This window comes from Halichoeres trimaculatus, unplaced genomic scaffold (assembly GCF_033239565.1).
Source record: "Halichoeres trimaculatus isolate MK-OKI-2021-1 unplaced genomic scaffold, fHalTri1.1 fHalTri1_scaffold_1, whole genome shotgun sequence".
Classification (NCBI taxonomy): Eukaryota; Metazoa; Chordata; class Actinopteri; order Labriformes; family Labridae; genus Halichoeres; species Halichoeres trimaculatus.
The window spans coordinates 33,369,960-33,394,958 of NW_027437179.1; the positions used below are offsets into that span (position 1 = coordinate 33,369,960).

Genomic DNA, 24,999 nt, shown 5'->3' on the forward strand with positions numbered 1-24,999 from the left:
TTTGGTTTGCTAGGACTGCTGCATTTTATATGCACAATCTTCTTTAGTGAAACTTAAAAGATACTTAAGTGCTTTTTGCATAGCTCTCAATGCACTAAATTTCTTCCCATCTGTTGCATGATGCATTTTTTTCATATCTGATGTGGCATCTATCCTCCTGTGGGGTTCTAATTTTTAACCACACCCAGTGACATTAACCTTCAAAGTTAGTGATGTTATTAGTTTATGGTTTATGGGTATGACCTGCTTTTTAGGAACAGGCTTACCAGGTGAAAACTGAAGGTTTGCATAGAGCGTACAGCTTTCATTAAAGTACACAGAGCTTTTCCAACTTCGAGTAAATGCACTCAAATCTTCACAAATGTATTTCTGTGATAATTTCACATTAGTTTAATTTTTGAGTACAAGAGTTTTTGAAACCATAACAGACACCCTGCCCATTGACTGAGTCATTGCTCCATAATTAATGGTTATATTATCCACTCTAATCTGATTCTGGATTTGGCCACACCTATCCTGAGAAACCTGAATAGGTGTTTGCCAGTCCGTAATCAAAATTCAAAGATACAAAATGGTCCAGTAGGTGGAGAAACGGCATCACACAGAATACCCCAGAACAAGCTAGAAAAGAGAAAAATGAAACAGTTATTCCAGTTATTCAAGTGTGCATCCTGTACCAGAGCTGCATACATAACTTGCAGACAGTATAACGTACACGCCCCCCACTGTTACACAATTTTCAGAGCTGTCATGTCTTGACATTGAAAGGCAAGAACCTTAGGCATGAACCAGTTCCAATTCAAACAAGAACCTTCTTGTCTCGTTCCTGTATCCACCCCTGTAATTTTGCATATTATGCAGCTGTATTGTATAGTGCTTTGCACTGCACAGTGCGCTTCAGCAATATGACACCTATTCATTACATTTTTGCAGCTTCTGTGTCCACTGTAAAAATCCCTTCAAGTGAGACTGTAGGCAACCTTTTGATAAGTGTTTAATTAAGGATTAAAAAAAACAAAACAGCATGTTTGTTTTCCACGTCAGCGCTCCTCTGCTTTTCTCCACATATTTTGTGGGTGCTTAGTTAGATCCCTCTACCAGTACAACCTGCTTCTTGTGCACACAGTTGCAGAGTCACACCAGTGAGATCAAAGCAATGTGGGCTATGCTATGGGACACTTCAGCCAAGGAAAATGGAGGGTGGGGGGATAAAACCAGTCTATGGGTGAAACTCTTCGGCTCCCCCGCCCGCATTTCTCCTACTGAAAGATGGCATTAGGAACAAGGAACAACAGAGCAGGAAACCTTTTCCTTTATTTGAACACTTTGCATGACACAGTTCTGAAATACTCAAAATGCAGGAAAAGTCAGGTTTTAAATGTCATACCAATCATTGTATTAAATTCCTGATGCATTTCCATGTAGGCTAATCAGGGTTTCTATGTTGTGACATGTCAAGACAGAGCTGATGTAACTGCTGCAAACGATTAGGTGATAATTTTTTTTACAGTGACCCTCTTTCCAAAAACTAGGTATGGATCACAAAATATTTACTTGTCTAGTCACCATGCATGCAACTTGAAACTATGACTCTTAGATGGATGCAGGGGATTATTGGGTAATATTCACACTGTGTTGTATGAAGTACATGTCTCTTAAAATAGCACAATAATATAGTATCAGTAAAATCAGTAACTTTCCATTATGTCAATTAAATATGCACGTGGACAGAAAAGACTAGAATAAAACAATGTGAGTCATCCTTCTAGTACATTCAGCTGTCCAGAGTGATCCTAACACCATTATGATCTTAACCCAGTGACTCACAGTGGGACTAACATCGTTTTAATCTAAAGATTTTCCATTTAGATGTGCTCAGTGTCACTTCGGGGGCAATGAATAAAACAATGAAAACAAGTTTGTTTCATGGATATTTTAAGTTTTAGTCACAATGAAAGAAAGAAAGTGATCCTCAGACAATGGGTTATCTCATCTTTAGTCTGATTTTGATTGATAGGTACATCGTCCAATCACACAAGGCAAAAGTGAAATCTAGCCAATCACTGTGAGAAGGCAAATTTTGTTGTCGGTGATTGGTCGTCATTCAAAGGAAGTGAAGATGCCCCCGCCCTCAAGCCGTGGGCCGAATGGAAATTTCCACTCTCTCTTCTCAGTACTATAATAGCAGAAGTGCCGGGTGGGAGAGGTAGACTAAAGCAGGCAGCGGCACGGAACAATCTAGAAGACCATCTACAAGACTTGACAATCTTTCGGTAAGTTAAATTATTCTTTGCTAAGCTTTTTTGAGGAATTAAATGGTGCGTCAGGAGTACATTGCCGGTTTTTATAAACAGCTTCGGTTTGAATGGGCAACACTTCCATTTGTAAGAGCGCCTCCTCTTAACCTTACCAACCGTTACTTGTAGAACAAAGGGCAACAGCTTTTAATCGCTAGGAGAAGCTACCATTTCACTAGTAGCTTGCTTTGAAAACGATTAAACTAATTGATTATGTCACTCATTTCCTCAAACTTTCAAATAAAAACCTGTTTCGAAAACTGCAAATGTTGTGTTTGCACACGGAGAATTGCTTTGCGTTTGACAAAGTGTTACCATCCACTTAGATCCAGTCACAGCGAATCTGATACCCAACGGTTCTTAGTTCCGTGGAATTTCAGCCCTACTCTCCCTCTGTATCAAAGAATGTATGAAAAGGGTTGTTGCCCATATATGGTAATCCGGTATGTGCGCTACCACGCCCACTCGTAGTACAGCTCAAATTACAACAGAGCCGCTACATCATGACCTCGTGAGTCTGAGACAACTAGATAAGTCACAGCCTCAGCTGTCAGAGGGATAAAGCTCTGTGTAAACAGTCAGTGAGTTCTCAAGAAACCGTATATCTATTCTGTGCTGAGTAACTCATTCATTTCTTATCTGTCTAGGTCTCTGCTCATTGACTGAGGAACTCTACAGCTACATTTCTACTTTTACGCCTTTATTTAAACGTATTTAAAAGTGACCATGTCTCAACAGCAGATCAGGTGAGTGTCAAAAATTCTCTCTATCTACAGAATTATTAGATTTTTCATTTGAACAAGAATCTTAATTTTAGTGCTTGATAAACTTGTATCTGCAGCCTGTCCAGTATGCTTAACGTTAAATTTAAGTTGATGGATCCCAAAATAATTAAGAGACTGTTTGTTTTGAGTTTCCATACTCATGTGTTTCCATTTTTGTCTTGTCCTCATACAGCCTTCCCGCCAAACTCATTAATGGAGGCATTGCTGGCATTGTTGGGGTTACCTGTGTCTTCCCCATTGACTTGGCTAAAACCAGGTTACAGAATCAAAGACAAGGCCAGCAGGTCTACAGGAGCATGTAAGTACTTTTAACCCTTGTCTTACACGTCACTACTCGTGCTCCCCACATCTAATGGCATTACGCCTACTACCTCCGTTTGTAATCCAGCTCTATTCCTGCTAATCCCACAATGACACATGCAGGACATTGAGATCAGGGTGTAGTCTTCGGTGAATTCCTGACCTAATGGGCTGTGATGTGTTCTTGTCCCTCTCATTCCTCTGCTATGAGCTGGTGTGGTGTACATGAATGACGGAAAGTTACTGCCCCATTTTCTGACTCAGAGCCAGACTCCGATTACACTTTCATTATGATGAACAACTGGCCTTCATTGTTTAAATCAAGCTTCAAGAAAAAATGTCAATGTTTCTTTTTATGTTACATCACAAATGGTTCACATCAATAACATCTTCCTCCTTTTTCCTCCTCTGCAGGATGGACTGCCTTGTCAAAACAGTTCGATCAGAGGGCTACTTTGGAATGTACAGAGGTAAGATCAATGCATTTATGGCTTTTAATAAGAGTAGGCTTCATGTGTAGGAAAGGATGTAGTTCTATGATTGTTTTCATCATTTTAGATTTTTTTTACACATTTTTTGTAGTTTAAAATAAAAAAACACAAGTTACATTATCCTGAAGTGACAAAAACTTGTATTATGGCTGCATGGATAAAGTTAGATGGCATTAAGTAGAGGAAAGAGGCATCAGCTGATCTTGTGCAGACTGGTTTTGCAGCTTTAAGCTGTGGTGTGAATTGATAGCATTTATACATCATTAGAAAACCCCTCTCTGTGTATTTAAAAAAAAATGTCATTTATAAAAGGAAAAGTGAAGTCTTGTCGTTGTATTTGAAATGTGAGGTAAATTGAGACCTTAAGTCTGGGTCTCTGCTTGTGTGAGGAATGCTGTTTGTTTGCATCTGTGTTTTTCATATTACAGACTTGGGTCCCCCCTGGGATATTGAAGGCTAGCCGATAAGGCGCAGCCACGCTGGAGGCAAATCATTAATGGTTCTTACAATATTGCTCTATTTAAAACTATAGGCACAAGTTTTTGTTTTGCCATCTGTTTGTTCTGTAATTTGACTTCTTTGTCAATAACTTCTTGGCTGTCTCGTCGCTGTCCTCTCAACATGTCGTAGATCATTTTTCAGACTTTGAATTGTGTTGTTGTGGACTTTGATTGATCTTACATGAGTCTGGACCCTTTAGAGATGATTCTTCAAATCAGTCTCACAGACCAGTTTTTAAGATGACTTAAAGTCTGCATACACAGGACATGGTCGAATGCTCTCTTCTTCCACTAACATCCCTTCATTTCTCCTGTCCGTCGTCATCACTCACTAACTGACTTGTAGTCTTTCATTAGACAAACAGACCTTCTTTCTTTCAATCTGTCTACATATAAAGGGTCCTGTTTTCACAAACTGATGACTCATTCTTCCTCATAGTTTTTGCTTCTCTCTCTGGATGTCAACCCATGTCTTATGTCTCTGTTTGGCCTGTGACTTATTTTCCTTCTTGGATCTCATGTTTCAAAATGTAATGTCTTCTGTTGTAATCCCCCTCCATCATCATGACTACAGCTACTTTTAAATTGAACTTTTGTCTTGTCAGTGTTTACATTATCTAAGCTATTGTTTTGTACGTTCAATGCCGTTATGATAGTGGCGGGGAATGTTTTACATATGTACTGTGAGATCCTGATTGTGACACCAGTAGTAAATGTATTCATTTTTCTCCTCAGGCGCTGCTGTTAATTTGACCCTGGTTACTCCAGAGAAAGCAATCAAGCTAGCTGCTAATGACTTCTTCAGGCAGCACCTCGCCAGAGACGGGTAAGAAATATCATCTGACAGAACCAACAATAAGAGAAAACGCAGTGGCTCATCGTTTTTCTGTTTCTAAACATTCTTCTCTCGGTTACAGAAAGGGGCTGACGGTGTTCAAAGAGATGCTGGCGGGTTGTGGTGCTGGCATGTGTCAGGTCATTGTCACCACCCCCATGGAAATGCTCAAGATTCAACTTCAGGATGCGGGCAGACTTGGTAAGAGAAACACAAAGGTCATACTTTCACTCGTCCTAAATGTCGTTGTTTGTTTAAATATTAATTTTTCGACTGTGATCCGCAGCGGTCCAGCAGCAGAAACCTGTCATGATGTCTACAACCAAGCTGGTGGCTACCAATGCCGTGCTCAGCCGCTCCTACAACTCAGGAACAGTGGTGTCAGCGCCACGAGCTGTGTCAGCCACACAGATTGCAAAGGAACTTCTCCACACACAGGGTATCCAGGGACTCTACAAGGGTCTGGGGGCAACACTGATGAGGTAAAACTCCCAATTCCCACTAGAAAAACTTGTTTGATGAGTTACTACTGTATTAGAATTGAATTTGAATTAACATCTAATCTGTTTTCCTTCAGGGATGTTCCCTTCTCTATTGTGTACTTCCCATTGTTTGCCAATCTGAACCGCCTGGGTAAACCCAGCCCTGAGGAGCCGTCTCCCTTCTACTGGGCTTTCCTCTCTGGCTGTGCGGCTGGATCCACTGCTGCTGTGGCTGTAAACCCCTGTGATGGTGAGTTCAACAAACCATGAAACACTGTTATTAGTGGAAACATTGTAATCTTGTGGAAGATTTTCTGACCCCTTTTCTCCTTTTTTGTCCAGTGGTGAAGACCAGACTGCAGTCACTGAACAAAGGGTCTTCTGAGGAGGCGTACAGTGGAGTTATGGATTGTGTGAGGTAGGTTTAAGTTTCTTATTTTTGGATAATCTCTTTTTTTTCCAGATTGCCTCTCCACATGCATAAATAAACTTATCTTTGTTCTCCACAGTAAAATAATGAGGAAGGAGGGACCCTCTGCTTTCCTGAAAGGTGCCGGCTGTCGAGCTCTGGTCATTGCTCCTCTCTTCGGCATCGCTCAAGTTATGTACTTTGTTGGCGTTGGCGAGTACATCATGGACAATGTTCCTCTCAGCCTCATTTCACCATGAGCAGCTCATCGTGCTGGCTGGATATGAGCAGGACCTCTAAGAGCGAAGACGGTGGAACAACTGGCAGCTACATACCACCAGTTTACATCAAAGGAAAAACAAGACCTGTCTGATTAGGTCAGAGAGGCTTCAGGGTGTGAAGACCAACAGCGTCATCACCTGTACGGTCCGACTGTTGTGTTGCACTTGAACACTTTGTTACTTATCCAGTAGGCTGTAGGCAATGTTTGCACTTGAAGATGTTAGCCTTACCGGGCTGTGGACCCAGAGTTGCAGTGTTATTCTTTCTCTGTCCCTGAAAACAGCCCTGCTGCAGTTCCCTCTGTGAGGGAGGGGGGCTTACTCCATCAGGCAGACCTTTATACGTCTTTTCACATTATTTTGTATTTGACTGCTAGTTTTATTTGAAATGCATAAAATGCTGCTTGCAGTACCTGGTTGTTTTTTTCTCTGTGTTACAAAGCCTTAACATTGAGTTGTTTTCAGTCGGGGAGCACGTTGGGCACAGTTTGTTTCAAAGGGATCTTTTTTTTAAATTCTTTTACAAATGTTTTCAATAATAACTTAGCCTACAGTACATGGTTAGTTTAATCAATCATAAACCTTCCTACTGACTTGGGACCACACTTACTTGCTGAACGGACAGCAGTGTCCTGTTAGAAACTTGATATTAAACCTTTAGTCATTGAATCATCTGTGAATTTCAGTCTTTGTATCATGTTATCTGCAAAAACTTGAGATGCAATCATGCACATATTGTATGTATGCATGTTTCCATGCACATGACCTCAGTTTGGATATTTCAATTATGCATACCAACAATCTGACTCCAAAGAATATTCTTGTTTTATGCCTTAAAAAGAGCAGATTGATATTTCTCTGAGGCATTTTGTCCTAAAAAGCATTATTACTGTGACTGTGCGCATGTGAAAAATGACTGTTACTTAATTTTCTATTTGTTGTGATATTTTGTACATACCGTATATATACACATTAAAAAAAATTGCAGTGTACCTTTTGTCTTGGTTGTTTTATTAATAAGTTGCATAAGAATCAGACAAACGTTGATGATTCTAGTTTTTGCTTTTACACATTTCAGTAGATATCTGATATGATTAGTCATAGCTTTAGTAATGTTCTATCTGAAAAAAAAGTTGTTCAAATAGATACATATACATTTCCCCTTTGATACAAACGATAAAGGTGGCTATGAACGTTAGATATTCCCTGAGGTGAATTCTTAGACATCTCCTCCTTAAATAAAAATAAAGAGTTAATATTTAAGCTTAAGGTTTCGCTCTTGACTCTGGAATGGCGCCAACATCAGATCTGCTCTGTTTGCCAAGCTTTCAACCACATCCTGTGACCCTCTTAAGGAGGATCCTTATGTCTGAGCTGTGGCGCCTCTCACACAGGATTTTGTCGATATGGTGTAACATAGTTTCACGAAGCCACAGACCTGGCCCCTTGAGGTTTGTGTGACTTTCCTGTTACTGTGTTGACTGAGAGGATTTTTGACACAGAGCTGCTGGTCTTCACCAGCTTCCAAAATACCATAGCTCTGAGATACAACTGTCAGGTTTTGTACGATATTTGACTAATTCATGTCAAATTCTGGTACAGAGGAGAACTAAAAGTGGATGAGAATTTCTGGTTCTACCCTAAAGTGGTTCAGAATCTAAACCAACTCATAAATTGTGTTTCAGCTAAAAAATAGGATTCAAGGAGCACCTCAGGGTTCAATTCTTGGCCCACTATCATTCAGCTTTTACATGATCCTACTGTGTTTCTGTGACTCTGTGGCTGCTGCAAGAGATTTTAGGTTTCACTGTCAGCCTTCTAAAGATTTATTTTAGAAATAGGATGTGGGTAGACCAAAGAAGGAAGACTAACAGACAGCAAAGGTTTGAAAATGAACCAACGTCAAAAACTGTAGCCTCTGAATTCAGGTTAAGTGATCTAGCTGCTATATCACAGCTTTACCTAGTTTCTTGTTTTGCCTTAGTATTGAGGAGTTTGCAAGGTAGAGTAAAAACAGTAAAGCCTGTTGTACAAACTACAGCAAACTTCTGATTGGAGTGTAAAACTCTAATTTGAAATATTTTTTGGTAATCATCTGAGTCAAATCTAAAGTAAACCGATATGATCCTGCTTTGAAATGTCACTTTGATGTCCCTTTTTGCACTCTGAGGGATCCGTTTGCCACGTGCTGTGTAAATAAGCCACCTACTTTGCCCTGAATATCAGCCATGTCAAGCTGATGAGTGTGCACGTAGCACTTAACTGAAAGGGCATCTCACTGACCGCAAAATTTGCATTCATACTCAACTTCTCCATCTGTTATTACAGGAAGTAAACGTATGACTCAGACACTTACAGGAAATTTTGAAAAATGAAAAAACAGGCACACTTGTGAATAAAAGCACCCAGTGTTTGTTTTTATTAAGGTTAACAGTTCAACATTAACTATATTATCCTATAACCCACATCTTATTGGCACACCAACAAAATTTACATCCAAAATAATTCACACAAAAATGCAGACTAGCTCACTGTTACAGTTCACACAGTTCATGCTCCCTAGAGGAGCTCGAGACGTTTGTTACTCGTGACCTTTTCGAAGAGTTTGGCGGCAGTTTATCATCAGACCTTTTCTAACCCTTTTTAGCGCCTACACTTCCTGTGTTGTGCTTTCAAGTAGAAATACACTATAGTTGTGTCTGGGAGCGAGCTCAGTCTTTATGTACAAATTGGAATCTTCGGGAAAATGCAGAGAACACATCAGCTGGAGGCTTTTCTGTGTGATTAAATATACAGTAGGCACATAATGGAAACTCACTCTGCAAAGGTAGACTAGTCCTCCAAACATTTAAGCACACAACGCGGCTTAAGGCCTATAAATTACGTAAAAAGGGAGTGATAAATAACGTTAAGAGCAGGTGCATAACATATTTACAGCAGTACTCTGTAATCACAACATTCCTGTTTAAAAAAAGGCTTCGTGAGCGGTGTTGTGTTGGAGTTTCAGTGCAGGGAAGGTGTTAAAATGGAGAGATGTAACAGATCTGTATCAAAAAGCAGAGCGGGTGTTATGGAAAAGAAACAGAAGAGACGTTTTCAGAGCTGGAGGAGGATAAAACGATCCAGCGTATCGTGTTGGATTTGGCCCATGGATGGTGATATCATATACGATATTACAGGAATTCCCCACCAGCTCGCTGTGGACTGAGAAATGAAAGTGAAATGCAGCTTTGGTGCTTCCCTTCTCCTACAGATGGGTTGATTTTGAAGGGTGCATTGGGTCGCCTGGTTTAGGGAGCGGTTTGTAGAGGGGTGTGGAGCTGAATTTATCTACTATATGACCTCCCTGTTGTTCCTGATGGCACAACACAGAACCATGCTGAAGACCATTCCTAGAATCTGAAAGAGGACACATTGTGAGAGGAGTATATTTTCTGCTCTTTGATTCAGCAGGAGATTACCACCAAAAAAAAGTTGAATCAAATTAAAAATATGTTAATTCTTACCATCACCCCAGCGATTCCAATCCCAATGTATCCGATAATGTGCAGCTTTTCATTGAAGAAATCAGTTATAGCAGTGAGACAGTCCTAGAAAATGAAGCAACACATTTATTTTGTTAGCTGTAGGCAACTGAAGGACAGTGGTATTATCATGCTAAGACCGAGAGCAGGTTTCACTTAGTCTTAAAACAGTGCTACACTGCCCCCATGTGGATATAAAAGGTAAAAGCAGGTGTGAGAGTTTACCTTCTTCTCCTCTGTGGTTTCACCACAAAGCGCTGTAGATATTTCTGGATCAGATCCTCCACAGCAGTTTAGCTGTAAATGAAGATGATTTAAACAGAGGATTTCAGAATAAAAGCATGGGAGGGTAAAAATAAAATGTGACAGCAAGAGAATAAAGTCTTGATTGTATTCTTGCTCATGCTACAGCAAGGAACATGGAGCATCATGTGAAGTCAGATTTCATCAATAAACATAAACCCAATCTTTCACTGCATGCGCATCACATTGCCACAAGAATCAGGACTCTTACAGACAAGAAGTCTATTACAAAGAAGAGCAGTTCACAATCCTCACTTCAGACTTCTTAGTTACTGGCTGATATTTTGACTTATTTTTTTAAAAAAATTACATAAAGAAACTTTTAAACTCTTTAAAAAAACCCAAAAAAAAACCATATTTTTCTTCCTGTTGTCTGAATACCTTGAAATAACACTAAAGCAATTTAGTAATTGAATTTTAGTAATGACATGAGTTACTTGTTTGACCACTGGATGGTGCTGTTTTTCTTTCTCTGGATGCCTACTACTTATTATCAAGAGTGACAAATCAGGGTGGGTGAGCCCTGTCTGTGCATGTCGGTGAAAGTAGCACACAGTTCCAACCAAACATGCTGAATCCACTTAAATTGGACCAAATTGTTTGAGATAAAGGTTTTGACAGTAACTACGACTTAATTCTCTAAAGCTCAATTTCTTTTGTCCTTCATGAAGCCCTGATCCTCAGTACTCACAGTTAGATGGTACATCTGAGTGATAGCAGAGGCATTGACATTGGAGGTGTCAGAGAGGGAGCTGCTGTAAAACTTTTGGACCTCCTCAACAATCTGTTATGGATACAAGAAGACAGAAAATCAGTCACTTAAAGAACTTTTGTTGTAGATAAGAAAGTAATCTTATAATTTGATGAAATAAAAGTTTCTGTAACCTGTTCCTTGTTTATGAATCCAAACACACCGGCAGCAATCTCTGCTCCAAAGATGACGAGGAGGCAGGCGAAGAACTGGAGAAGAGAGAAAAGGTTCATTCTGTCTCTTTGAGAGGATCATCTTTTGAATTTAAAGAGTTGGTCAGTCATTTGCTAATGAGATTCAAACTGAGATTCAACTTTATAGCTGATTTATTATAGTTTATTGGAAGTTTCCTGGATTGGTGCCTCCATACATGGGGTGCATGTCTCAACCGTTTATTCTAAACCAGCACCTAATGATGCCACACTTTGAAATACTCACTGATGCAAGAAGACACTGAGACTCTCGTACAGCTCCAAAACATCCAAAGAAACCGACGATCATCATCAGCCCTCCTGCTCCAAGGAGGATGTACACCGCTGAGGATAAACAAAGAGGACACATTAACAATTGAAACATAAGCATATAGTAAATAATACAACAGATCTGCAACAATCATTATAAAAAGTCCAAAGTGACAAAGAAGAGTGTCACATGACCGCAGTTCACAGCAGCACCTGAGGGAGGCAGCATGCCTCAACTGATTTCATGTTTCTGTCATCTCCATTGTTATGAAAAGGTCTCTTGTTGTCTTTGACTACAAGCAGAAAAGTGTAGGTGGAAACTCCTCGAGTGGACCGAAGCCTCTGAATCTCCTCCCACAATCCTCTCTGTTCATCAGCTTCCTCCTTCAGAGCAGATATTTGTGAATTTCAAGCTTTGGGCAGAGATGAAAGGAGTCCGCACACAAAGAGAATCTCTGACTAACAATTGGCACGTCTTCTTGTTTGGATTAAAATAGTTCTCCTGAGTCTCTTTGCCTCCTCTCAGCACATCCTGAGTGATGAGAACAAATGAGCTGAGCTGCCTGCATGGGGCCAAACGTTCACTAAAAGACAGTTTCTCTCCCTCCATCAGCTGCTGCCATCTGCAGAGTGATCCAGAAATATCTGCTGCTGTGCTGTCAGACCACAGAGCAGCTTCTGTCCTCAGGCTGCGAGACTCCTCAACTCAACCTGTGAGAAAATAGTTGTTCTTGTGTAACAGGAAGCTGAGAAACCCTGCATTTCACTGAGTAGTCAAATAAATCAGTCTTCAAGATGTCAGATTAGAGTGTGGTTATACAATGTTCCCTGGGGTTTTGGTCAGCGGACAGCTCTGCAGCTCAATCTTTGTCTTCTGGATGATTGGGACATCAAACATAGCCAGGATATATCTGATGCTGTTAGGTCACAAAGAGGTATCAAACTAAGTGCAAAGGATAAAAAAGTTGACGATTTTTGTTTTTCTTGCAGTTGCAAAATCTTCCAGTCCCAGAGTTCGAAGCACATTTCCATAAGTGCAGCATCAACAGGTTAAGCTTCTCAGATATCTTTTTTAAAGTTATATTTTAAATGACAATTGAATATCTGCCTCTTTAACCCTTTCTCCCACTGTACTCCCTGCTTGTAATTTCTCTGGATTCCCCCTTAGTTTTTAGTGTGGTCCTGTTTCCTCTACTTGTAGCATCAATCCCTCAATAAAATAACTATAATAGTTTTAACATTAGCATATGGTGCAATAACATCTCACTTTAATATGAATGATTAACAACAGAATCTAAACTACTGTGTAAAAAAAATCCATCTGAAACGTGGAGGAGCAGGAGGATATGAAACTAATCCAAAACTGAGTAACATTTTCCTCAAGACTTTACGTAATGCTATACAAAAGTATTATTTTATGCTGACCCGCCATGGGAGGAGTGATGGTGTTGGTCGTCAGACAGATGCTGAGAAAGGAGCCATCTTACAAGATGGTGATCATAATGCTGTGGTTAATAACAGCTGTAGTTTTAAGAATAACATTTGAAAATACTTAGACTTTGTCAACCTCAGTTGTAATAATTATTATAAATTGATGAAAAGTATTTTTTTCCCATTTATTCATTTCATTTAAAGATCATTTTCAAATGGGGGTACATGTACCCCTGAGGAGAAAGGAGGAAACTTCAACATTCAAATCTGTTTATTCAAAAAAGCAGTCAATTACTAATATTTTGTGCCTATCTGGTCAGGATTTTCAGGGTTAACAAAAATGGCAATGTTTTTTTCCAACCAAAACTCTTTTGAGCTTGTTAGGGGGAAGTTGGCAGAAGAGACATTTAACCAAGGGTACATCAAGTTTGCAAACCACTGGTTTAGAGTCATATGAGGACAGGGATGCTGGGTAAAGGCTGATTTACTCCAGAAAACTGCCTACTCTAAAGTTGACAGGCGTGCAAACAGCTGCACAGTGGTGCAGTGTGCAACAGTCTGAGTCTTGATGTGGTTTTATTATTGCAGTCCCAAATGGCACCACAAGGAAGTGCCACCTTTCTGTTTTGGTTTGTGATGTGCACAAGTTGTCATACTCAGAGATTTTATGTCGTTAATTTGAGCATAGTTAAAGCTGGAATAGGCTCCAGCAGCCTACGATCTTGAAATTTGAAAGAGATGAAGATTATGGATAGATGTATAAAATTAAAAACATATGAGTTAAAATAAAACTAAAATATTACAATGCCGAGAGTTAAATCTTCAGCTCCGCTTTCTTAGTTTTCTGCTGTGTATGTGTCACTGTTAGCTAAACTTGACGTGAGCTACTCCGTTAGAGAGTGTTTTCTAGATCTAGACTTTATGACGGCTGCTAACTAAAGGTTAGCTAGCTTTGTTTTCTACAGCCTCATAAAACAATTTATGTGTTTTTTTTTCTTCCTGAGAGACGATTCGATTTACAAAAAGACAATGAAAATCCTCTTCCTGTGTTCTGATCACAGGGTAAAACAAAATAACTTCAGCATTTTTTCATGCTGTTTTGTTAAAAATTCAATGTACTGAACCAATGTTTAAGTGGCCTATCAGAGGGGCTACACGTGTTGTGTTTTATAGCCTGTGTGGGGATATTTGTATTTACATTACTTTTAGTTTTGCAATGGACCATTCCTGTACAAATCTTCCCAAATATGTCCAATTTTACACATATTATTTGTAAAACCCAATAGATTATCATTCATTCTGACTATTAGAAAAATATGATGATAAATAAATGTTATTTCTAAGATTACATATCTCCTGAGTACTTTTATCAGCTTCATGAATTTTCCTGTCTCTGAATCTAAGTTAAATTATTAACACCCTGCAGACACTTTTTCTTTTCATGCAACAGATACTTTTCCAGCCTGAGCTCTTGTGTTTAAAGCATAATTTATAATCAGGTGATGTCGTACTTTGGAGCTCATTTTGTCGTTTTTTGCAAGAACTGATTGTTCAACCTCTCAAGCAGTCTTCATGTTCCTGCAGGGCAGAACTGTAACACACACGCCATCTGCCTGGTTAAAAAAAACCCAATGAAATCAGATTTTCAGTAGCTGGCTTAATTACCGCAGAACGAGACTACATCCCCCTCTGTCCTGGCTCCCTGCTCCCTCGATGTCATCACCTCCCCCCAGCTCCCCACCCTCACTACTACAGAGCCCTGCTCACTGTAACCGAACACCGCGCCCGTCCCAGAGGTCGATGCTAAGGGTCTAATCAGTGACACAGACAGCAACCAGTGCAGCAATTTAATTAATCCACATGGGGAGGAGTGCAAGCTGTTGTTTTCCTGCTGCTGAACAAAGCAGAGGTAAAGATGAGCTCCTTGAAGGGAGGGATGAGATGCTTCAAAGGAGAGAGTCTGGGCTAGAAATGGAAAATAAAACAGGAGTGGAAAGCTTTGAGAGTTTATACAAAGAGTCCTCGCAGAGCTGAGGATGTCTTGGGATGTTTTCCACTTCTTTATCATCTTAACACTTTGATTAAAGCGCCTCCTGCTACTTAAACTGATGACACCAAGCAGACATCGAGCTGTAAACTTTACTCCCTCCTTTAAAATGCTGGTAGTAGAAAACCTATCTGTAGGTGCTTAAGTTTCTCTGTCCGTCTCTTTTCCACGCACATAAAAGCTGTTTACACGGCAGCGCACGGAGGAACAAAGGTGACAGGATGGAAAGTGATTCATCCGTAGGGAACGCAGACACTTTGCCTTGTTATGGTTTCACTCAGTTCAGTCCCTCTGCAGCTCCACGTTCATATAGTCAGCTCCATCTCTCTGCTCAGGAGGCTCAAAATAATGTTTGTTTTGTTGCTAAGGCTCCTCTGTTAGAGCGCCATCGATCCTAAGCAGGAGGATCGCTCATATTGAGATGAATTGATGACTTTGTGGCCACTAATCTAATGCAGGACGGGGTTGCTTAACAACGAGAGCCAGAGCAGGGCTGGGCAGGGTCTACAGGCACTAATTGAATTTTTCTTCTGATGTATCAGTAATATTCAGCTGAAGAAACCATTGCAGTCTACACTTGCCGCTATTTTCCTTGCTACTAACATGAAATACTACTAGCATGATGAGAAGCTTGGCGTAAGAGTGGACAAAGAGCCAAACAGGATAGGCTAATAACATTTTGGTCATGGTGGGGTGCTGGTATTGCTCAGTTGGTAGAGCAGGCACCTGAGTACAGATGACACTGCTTGCTGCTCTGGTTGCAGGATTAAAGCCAGCTCCTGACAGGATTTGAGGCATGTCTTCTCCTACTGTTCGATCAAATAAAAGCAAAAAAAATCTAAAATTTAAACTTAAAAAGAGAAAAATGGAAACAAAGTTTCTTGATTCTTGATCAACCATCAGAGATCTCCTAACAGATTTCACTAACAAGTCAATTTTCAGTCCACGTAAAAAAGTCACAGCTTGTTTTTCTAAGAGCTAGATGCAATTTTAAGACTTATTTAGCTGACACATTTGATCATTTACTGTTTCTTACATTCTTTGCAGCATATTTATATCAAGGCGTTGGAAGGACAACCAGTTGGCGTTGGTCGCAGTGACACTTTTGGCTGGAATTAGTCATTTTTTTGGTATCAAGACTCTGCTAACAGTTGATTTAAGATATGAACTTATCACTCTTCAATTTATGCACAAGGAAAGAAAACTGAATATGAGGTTGGAGCCTTGAATTCTGCCTTCAGACCATCAGAAGGTGAACAGTTGGTTGAAATGCTAATAACGGATGATGATATTGGCAAAAAATGACAATAACACAAACACATTGGTTTTAAGCAGAGTTTTAAAGCTTATTCTGACGATGCCGAATCAACCTTATTTTACCTTACTTTAAACCCACAGTTTTGAATCTTGTTTTAAAGATTGACAGTGGTTTTAAATTTGATCAACAAATAAACTCAGTTGTAAAATCCAGATTTTAGCACCTCAGGCTTTTATCCAAGATTAAATCGTTTTTTATCTTTTAACCATTTTGAGTGGTTTAATTCATGCTTTATTTCTTCCTCATCTAATTTCTACTCGCTTTCAACGCTGGTGTAAATCAGGCTTCTCTTGCACACTTACAGGTAGTCCAAAATGCAGCTGCTCCTCTTTTAACAGGTGCATGAAAGCATGAACACATTACCCCAATTCTGACTGACTTTTGAAGTATTAACACTCCAAGTCCCTGAGGTCTGGTGATCACCTTCACCTTGTGGTCCCAAAAACATGTTTAAAGACCCGAGGTGATCAAGCCTTCTCTGTGGTGGCTCTCAAATTATGGAATGATCTGCCACTTGAAATAAAAACATTGGCCACCCTACCGACTTTTAAATCATGTCTTAAAACTCATTTTATTCTTTGGCTTCTAACTCAGCATGAGAGTTGTGTGATCTGTGTCCTTTTATGTCTTTTATGGTCCTTATCCCTTTGTTTTGATGACTCTTATTTGTGTCTGTTTGTTATTTCAATGTTTTTTTTGTTGATGTTCTTATTTGTTTTTTTGTTTTGTTTTTTACTGTGCAGCACTTTAATTAACTTTATTGTTCTTAAAATGTTTTATATAAATAAAGTGGATTGGATTGGATTGGATTAATATGGGTCAACCTAACTACGGACACAGAGGTGGAGTTTGAGGTTTAGTCTCCGTGGTAACACCTACAGTGTACCTGGAGGTCTCTCTCTGACACTGAGACACAGCAAATGATTTGTTTTGTCAGAAAACACAATTGGACATGGAAAGAACAAAACTTACAGTGTGACAGCAGCTTTAACTAAAGTAAAATTTAAGTTTATATAATTAAATTAGAGCATGTTGTCTGGTAAAAAGGCGTACAGTGAGGTATTTGTGTCAGTATACAGGCAAAGTGCAAGTCAAGAATGATAACATTTGCATGTCCAGCTGAAAAAGTTATCTCCTCTATGGTCATTTGAATAAACAGACGGCTGAGAGATGATGACGTTCAGTGACTTTTTACACTGAAGACATGACGTGAGATAATCTGCTTTTAAAAACAAAAAGATGCATACAACCCTTTTCATCTAGCTATCATTTTTTGTGTTTGTATCTATTTCAGTCAAGTTTAAATTGCTTCCTCTCAATCAGACATTTAGGTCATTCTTGAAGGCTTTTCCACTTTGTCTTTGCACACACACATCCTTTCAAACTTCTCTAATGAAAAAAAAAAGAGCGTAGTTTAGATTCAAAGCTGCTCCTGAAGCATCACCTGCCCCAACCAAACCTGTTCCTGGTGTGCTGAAGGAGGGGAGGAGGAGGGAGGTGAGGAGGGGAAGGCGGGAGTCAGAGTCAGTTCCGTGGAAGCTGAGCAGAGAGCTGATGAAGTGAAGTCACCGTTTTAGGTCATGGTCGAAACGGGAGCAACAAGAATAGGCTTCTTTCTTATCATCTGCTCCTACACAGAGCGTGAGACAGAGACAGAGATAGTGGACCTATTGTGTGGAGTCCTGCTGCAAACTGGAGCCTGTTTGTCCTCTCCTCTACTGTACGTTTTAAATCACCTGCTGTGTGTTAAATTCAGATCTCTGCAAAGTCACTCTCCATTTAACCTCAATTTAGATCCCAGGAGGAGCCGAACGACTTCCTCATCCTCTTCCTCTTCATCACACTTCTTCTCGTGCATCCTAACTGTCACACTTCATCCGAAGATCTTCTCTGTGATCTTTTTTGAGCCTGGCTGCTGTGTCGCGGATTTTTATCCTTTCTTTAAAACATCTACTTTGTTGCCTTGGTGCATGTTTAGTTCTTAGATCATATTAATTTGGTAGAATTGGACACAGATCTACTGCAAATGTTAAGATAAGTGGCTGTTGGACTGTTTTAAGCCATAAATATTTCCTCTCTGCTGTTGTTCAAGCCAGAGTGTTGCTAATGTTGACATAAGAGACTGTCCTGTGTTTGGTTCGTGTTTTCAACTTTGAACTGTGAGCTTCTGTAAATCAGCTTTTGTTTTAATTTAACAGGCCAGTATCAATGTGGTTTTTCAGGGATAAAGACTTCATCTCCCATGAGCACCATCACCCACTGTCATTTTTTCGAAGCAAATGAACGGATTGTCTTTTTATACTGCTAGGTGAGCAGACTGTTTAGTGTTCCACACTGTCCGCTGCTCTGTGACCAGTGCTCATTTACCAACTACAACCTAAAATCTCTTCATGAATGGTAAATCAAACACAAGCCAAGTGTTCACGAAGGATAAATGTAGGTGCCATGTATATCAAACAGCTGATCTATTAGTAAATATTTAATTTTTAAGACATAATAATTAATCTTAAAATGTTCCCTCTAACGTTTCTCTCAGCTTGGCCTCTCGTAGTTTCAGGATTTTAAGACTGACCCGATCGGCTGAGGATCAAAGTGTGTCAAACCCATTTTTTCTCTATGTTTCACAGAGGAAGCAGTAATGAAACATTACCACACTCTCAGAGTAAAACGAACCATAAAGCGTTCATTACAGCTCACTAACACCTGCGGCTTCTGAGAGCAGCTTCACTTAAACTGCTGTTTGGAAATCCCCCCGGGACGTTAACGAGGGATTGTTGAGCGGTTAACGCAGTGAGTATAACATAAACTGATGTCATCGTCATGCAGGAGTCCTGGAACCACACAGTGTTCTTCTTTTTGTTTTCACACATAAATTAGATTTGTTTTATGCCTGGAAATGTTTCCTCAGCTTAAAGAAAATAGCATTCTTCAAAGCCTCCATATTGAGGCTTGTTTAATCACGACACCAATCTGTTCCTCTGTCATTTCTGGCTTCAAAAAAGAATTAATCTGACACTTAGCATACTAATTCTAAACTGGAAATACAATTTCAGCTGATTTGCTCTGTAATAGGAGACTTTTTTATCTTCTCCTTGTGCTGTTACATCCTTAATAATGACCTGGAGCTGCCTTATTAGTCAGGTAAAACACACAACAACAACAAAAACAAGACATCTAAAAGAAAAGGGGTGGGGGGGGGGTTAAAAAGGACAACATAGCATCAACAACCTAACAAGAACAAAGAAGGAAAAACCAAAACAAAGAAAACAACACCATAGTAAAAATCAACAACATAAAAGGCAAGAACAGGAAAAAAAGAAAAACAAAGGAGAGAACATGGCAACAAAAAATAACACACACACACACACACACAAAAAAAACAGTACAAAAATGCAACAACAACAAAAACAGCAAAAAAGAACACAAAAACACAAAAGAACACAAAAAAATATATTTAAAAAAAAAAGCAAAAGCAACAGGAAAAACCTGACAACAAAGAAAGTGAGGAAACACAAAAGATACAACAACAACAACAACCAGCGGGAAAACAACAACAACAAAGAAAACAAAAACAAAAAAAATGTGACCACAAAAAAAGAAACACAACAACAAAGAGGGATACATCAAGACAAAAATAGGACAAGAATTAAGAAAACATGACAAGAGAAAAATCAAGATAAAAAAAGGGAAACACAAAAACAACAACAAAATAAACCACAACAACTAAACACAAAACACACACATCATTGATCAGAGATTCTAATTTTGCAAATACCAACATTTCCTTTTTCCTTTTTTCCTTTTTGCGTGTTGCCCTTTTTTGTGTTCTCTTTTCTGTTGTAGTGTTGTCTTTCTTGTTTTACATGGAAAGTCGTAGATGTACTTCACCAAATCATGACAGCCATGTGTTTATTCCAACTCAGTGAAATGCAGTTAAGGGAAACAGATTAAAATAAAAATGTAAATAGAAACAAAGTTTGATCTGTGGGATGTTTTTTGAAACCTCTCTGTTCTACATTAATACTTTGTCTTTATGTGAAGAGTCACATTTAAAACTAAAACTATCTAAAAGTCACTAAAAGTTAGTGATTGATGATTGTACCCAACACGTCTGATGATCCTGGCTCATGTGTTGTTTGCTTACGGTATGTGTGCAAAAAAAATTTAAGTGAACATACTGAACTGATCAGAGGATCCAGAGGCAGTGACATACCAATGAAGAAGGTGTCTGGTGCTCCATCGCCCGCCGTCAGGAGATCCACCGTGGCCGGGTCAAACCTAAGCCAGAGTCCCACAGCCAGAACCAGCAGGCCCGACAGCTGAGGAAGAAAACACACATCAGGATTAGAAACTTCTCACAAGTGAAAACATTTTAAATAAACTTGAAACCTGGACTCTGTTTAGATGACTTAGCTGATGATAAGTTCTCTGAGTGTTGGCGAGTTTTCCCAGAAATCCCTCCCACATTCTGCTCTGATTCCTGTAAAGCTTTAAACTTTTTCTTTGGATCTTCTGTTTATTAAGATTCTGCATGTAGTGTTTGTCTCTCTTCAACTCTTACCGCTCGCTGTCTGTTTATTCTCACCGAACTCCTGCCAGAAATGTTAATGCCTCACCTCTTGAGCTGCTGAAGGTTTCAGACTTGTTAAGGCTTTCAAACTGAGAGTTGGATGAGCAGACTGGAGCCAGAGGAACACTCACTGCTCTGAAAAGCTCGTCTCTGTATGAGGATCAGTGATGTGTTGAGGAGTTTGTAAAACACTGAGAGGACGTCTGTGTTCCCAGGGTGAGCTTTACCAAGAATAAACGGATCGAAGAGGATGATCGATTGAATCGGGTGTCACCCTGAGAAAGGGAATCCTTCTGACCTTCCAGAAACACCTACTGGATTTATGTGGGTGAAACTGACAGTTTTATGCTCAAATGAAACTCATACGGCAGGTTTTATATGGAATTCATTCAAGTGTGTTAAATAAAAATCAGGAAAAAACTCTAAAATATAAAATACAATTCTGTCTTTAGTGTTGAGGTATTTTCCCTCAGGTGTAGAACTGGTGGTTACAGAAACACTGACACACTTTGTGTCAGCAGCTCTGGTTTCCATACAGACGATAAGAATATCATATCTAAACGGCAGCATCAGCGGTTCATCTCCCATGGTGCATTTCAGCCACAGGCGGTGCCAGCCTCACAGGGCCGGGTGATGTAACTCTCACTGTTATTGGCTGCCGGTTTGGCTCTGCACCCCAAAATGACAGCGTTCTGTCATTACGCCCCTTTTGGCCGCGACCACAACAGCTCTGCTTTCAATCCCGAAAAGTCAGAACAAAGAGGCCGCTGTCGCTCGGGTGACACAAGAGATCGTCTTACAGAACACAGTGAGCTGATGTGGCCATTAAAACACATATACACTGTATTATTTAGCTGTAAAACACAAGCATCCATTCTTGGCAATTTCAGAAGTCTATTATAACATTTACAGCTGTAGTGTTGGTGATTGGGAAACACTGGCCTGCATCTTTATTAGCTCTTCAAGAAATCTCTGAAGAAAAAGTTTCAAAGTTGGCAGAGTTTTGGTTGGTATTTTATGAAAATTAGCAGCTTTGATTGAATGAATTGAAGCTTAATTTCTTTAATTATTGTTATTTTTTTAATTCATGCTATTTTTTTATTGTTTATCTTATTTTTTTATTTTCATTTATTATTCATTTATCTATTTATAATGAAATTAAAGCTATCATGTGCATTTTTTTTATGTAACTTCAAAATAACCATCTGAAGATTTTTTGAAAAAAAACTTGTATCTTTACAAGGGAGCAATCTAGACAAAAGACATGCTGATTCTGCGATGTAAAGTTGCAGCAGACGCAAATAACTTTTGTTCTGGGGTGCAAGCAGAATACATCTGCAGGAAATAATTGAATGAATAATAAAAAGATCATTTTCCAGCCTCATTTCTTTGACTTAAAGCTGTTTTATGCTTCTGAAAAAGGAAGAGTCCCCCGGTCAAACAGGTTGCATCTGCCCGCAGAGACTCCAAGCCACAAGTGCATCCTAACCAAGTTTATCAAATATTTATCCACCATTATCTGAACAGATAGCAGCAAGATTTGACAAACTGAGGGGATCTTTCACTCCTGAGAAAGTGAAAGTGAGTCCGCAGCAGCCAGAGCCACAGGTAACATTATCTGAGCAGGTGTAATGCAGCAAAACAGACCAACACAAACCTCATCCGCGATGTACCATAAACAGATTAACCCTGAAAGAGACTCACATACCACACACACTCAAAGACATGCAGCAGGAAACTCACAGTACAATGATGAACCAGGGAGAGGATCTGTGTGTGTGTGTGTGTGTGTGTGTGTGTGTGTGTGTGTGTGTGTGTGTGTGTGTGTGTGTGTGTGCGTGTGTGTGTGTGTGTGTGTTGGAAAAGTAGCAATACACACACACTGCATCTCTGCAGGATGACCACACTACATTATGCACTCATGATTAATCACATTAGTGTGAATGTGTGGGAGGCTAACAGGCTCTCATTTGATTTATACATTAATAATTAACGACATCTCATAAATGGAGGACTCTTTGTGAGCAGTAATGCGGCTTTTAAGTGGAACTGAATGAAAACATTGATGGTTTATGGATGCATCAGCTAACAAACATCCTGGTAATTGAATCTTAAAGAAAGTAAATGAGGTTTGGTTTGAGGATTTAGGGGAGCAGCTGAGTTTGCAGCGGACAGGTGAATGTGGAGTCTGCAGGTTCGACTCTGCAGACTTCCAGTGCACGATGAATCCAGCTTATTAAAAACATATCTAACACAACTGATCACCTGCAGTGTGCTGGAAATGTAAACAGCACAACAAGGCGGAGCACTCGCAGGTTTCCTGCACACAAAGACGCTCGATAAGCCATTAAAACACAGACTAAACCAGCTCACATTGACTGTTAGAGAATAAATATAGATAACCGTGCTCAAACTTAATGCAGAATCATAAATAGCATAAAGGGCGACTTACCCAGAAGATTAAGTTGAAGAAGAAGAGGAGATATTTTACGAATTTCATCCCACCCTGTACTTTACCCATGATGCCTCCTTATTCGTGGCTAATTCCGATCTAAACGCCTTTATTTTCACAAATTAGCAGATTATCTCCGCGTCTCTTGGCTGGACATCAACCATGAAATGATGCTGTCCTGCTTCTCAACGTTCAAACATGCGCACAAGCCGCACGCCGCCATGCCCCGCCCATCCAGCGTATGTAGCCCCTGCGTGTGCGCGTGCGTGTTAGTGTGTTATAGTGTGAGTGCAGTCAAGTGTTCTCATCACCAGGGATGAGCCGCGACTCTTGGGAGGACTCCCAGGCGTGTAAGGTGTCACTTCTGTTCGTAACATTTCTGCTTTGCTTTGTGATAAGAGAAAACTGAATTAAAAAAATCTCTTAAAAAATAAATAAATCTTTGTGTCAAAACACTTTATTTATCAGTGAGTTTCGTCAGATTATATAACACTCCATGTGGGAAGATGATGAGAAACTGGTGTACAAAAGTGCCATCTGTCTGCAGTCCTTTTCTTCTGCTTCTTTTGAACAGATATAATGAATTCACACTGTTCAGTATGCAGGGGACGTCCAGACCCCCACAGGGAGCCCACAGGGTCCAGGACTGAGCAATACATTTTTTACTGTGGAAGGAAAAACCCCTGTCCAAATGAAAGCACACTCCTCTCTCACCCCCTGACTTGTACCTCAAGGACTCAGAATTCAGAAAGTTTATCAGCTCAGCTTCCCACTGATTTATCAGTGTTTGTTATGGAAATATCAGAGACCCGGTGTACAGTGTGCACCTGAAACACAGTGACCTGAGATAAGATGACTTAGTGGCACAGTTTACGGGAGCTTAATCAAGGTCTTAGTGTAGCTCAAAGAATTTGGAGACAAAAGATTTTCGCTGGGCTCAAGAAATACAGTCCACCTTAGGAATTCAAGTTTCCCTTTCTAGGAGAAAAAAAGAAAAGAAAGAAAGAAAACAATGGTCACCAAAAAAATGATCATTACATGTTCTTTCTTACTTTACAATTATTTTTGAACAGCAGATTCTAGTTTATCAAATTGTAATAACTATATATGATTGTTAAAATTTGATACATTAAAATTAAAATTCCAAAAACTTTAACGCTTAAAAAGGGGGATTGATTTGGAGAGAGCACAGCACATAAATGCTTGTAAAGTTGTCTGACTTTTACCTCAGGAAAGTCAATCCCATCTGTCACTGTTACCCTCCACACCATAAACTGAATAGATGAATAAAGTGAGCCCATACTTCAATAAATAGCATTAATTTTGCTTATCTGCATGTAATAAAATGAAAAAATCAACAGACTACAGCTTCAACAAAAAATAAAACTGATAAAAACCAAATGTGACTAAGACAAAGCACTAAAAAATAAAATATAAAACTAAAATGTAACTGAACAGTACTGTAGTGCACTCAAAATGCAATAAAAACTCTTTATTATCTTTTAAAACTCATTACATATAAATTTATATTACTTTGTTTTTGAAAAGTATATTTCTTACCTACCAATAATCTAAGCGTTCCTTTATAACAATGCATGTCAAGGTCACAGTTGCACAATTTTGCCAAATTGAAAAAAAAACAAACTGCACCACTTAACAATGAAAACACAAGCCAAATCAAGTTAAAATCAATATGTCAGAGTTAATACTGGTAGGATGTGTAAGTTTGAGTTATTTTGATCCATATCATTTCTTACAACTG

The 24,999-nt window shown here is 39.4% G+C and overlaps 2 protein-coding genes across 2 annotated transcripts; one reads left to right on the forward strand and one right to left on the reverse strand.

The window, feature by feature from the left end:
• The first annotated feature begins 2,136 nt into the window (after positions 1-2,136).
• On the forward strand, positions 2,137-7,364 carry slc25a55a (solute carrier family 25 member 55a). Its single transcript, XM_074678276.1, has 10 exons — positions 2,137-2,273; positions 2,945-3,043; positions 3,255-3,380; positions 3,797-3,852; positions 5,109-5,199; positions 5,291-5,409; positions 5,495-5,690; positions 5,786-5,940; positions 6,033-6,108; positions 6,200-7,364. The coding sequence occupies exons 2-10, from the start codon at positions 3,024-3,026 to the stop codon at positions 6,357-6,359; spliced, it is 999 nt and encodes a 332-aa protein (XP_074534377.1). The 5' UTR covers positions 2,137-2,273; positions 2,945-3,023; the 3' UTR covers positions 6,360-7,364.
• A 1,412-nt stretch (positions 7,365-8,776) lies between these two features.
• On the reverse strand, positions 8,777-23,444 carry tspan2a (tetraspanin 2a). Its single transcript, XM_074666547.1, has 8 exons — positions 23,238-23,444; positions 20,429-20,534; positions 11,397-11,494; positions 11,093-11,167; positions 10,899-10,991; positions 10,130-10,201; positions 9,887-9,970; positions 8,777-9,779 (listed from the first exon to the last, which is right to left on the reverse strand). Exons 1-8 carry the CDS (start codon positions 23,304-23,306, stop codon positions 9,714-9,716), a joined length of 663 nt encoding a protein of 220 aa, XP_074522648.1. The 5' UTR covers positions 23,307-23,444; the 3' UTR covers positions 8,777-9,713.
• Positions 23,445-24,999: the final 1,555 nt, after the last annotated feature.

What these genes read in the sequence shown, in the direction of transcription:
- tspan2a (XM_074666547.1), bottom strand. Translation starts at nt 23,306, where the DNA reads ATGGGTAAAGTACAGGGTGGGATGAAATTCGTAAAATATCTCCTCTTC. An exon ending in TCTTCAACTTAATCTTCTGG is followed by an intron (nt 20,535 to 23,237) that starts GTAAGTCGCCCT and finishes TTTCTTCCTCAG; the next exon opens with CTGTCGGGCCTGCTGGTTCT. An exon ending in AAACCACAGAGGAGAAGAAG is followed by an intron (nt 9,971 to 10,129) that starts GTAAACTCTCAC and finishes TTCATTTTCTAG; the next exon opens with GACTGTCTCACTGCTATAAC.
- slc25a55a (XM_074678276.1), top strand. Translation starts at nt 3,024, where the DNA reads ATGTCTCAACAGCAGATCAG. An exon ending in CTGGGGGCAACACTGATGAG is followed by an intron (nt 5,691 to 5,785) that starts GTAAAACTCCCA and finishes GTTTTCCTTCAG; the next exon opens with GGATGTTCCCTTCTCTATTG. An exon ending in GGAGTTATGGATTGTGTGAG is followed by an intron (nt 6,109 to 6,199) that starts GTAGGTTTAAGT and finishes TGTTCTCCACAG; the next exon opens with TAAAATAATGAGGAAGGAGG.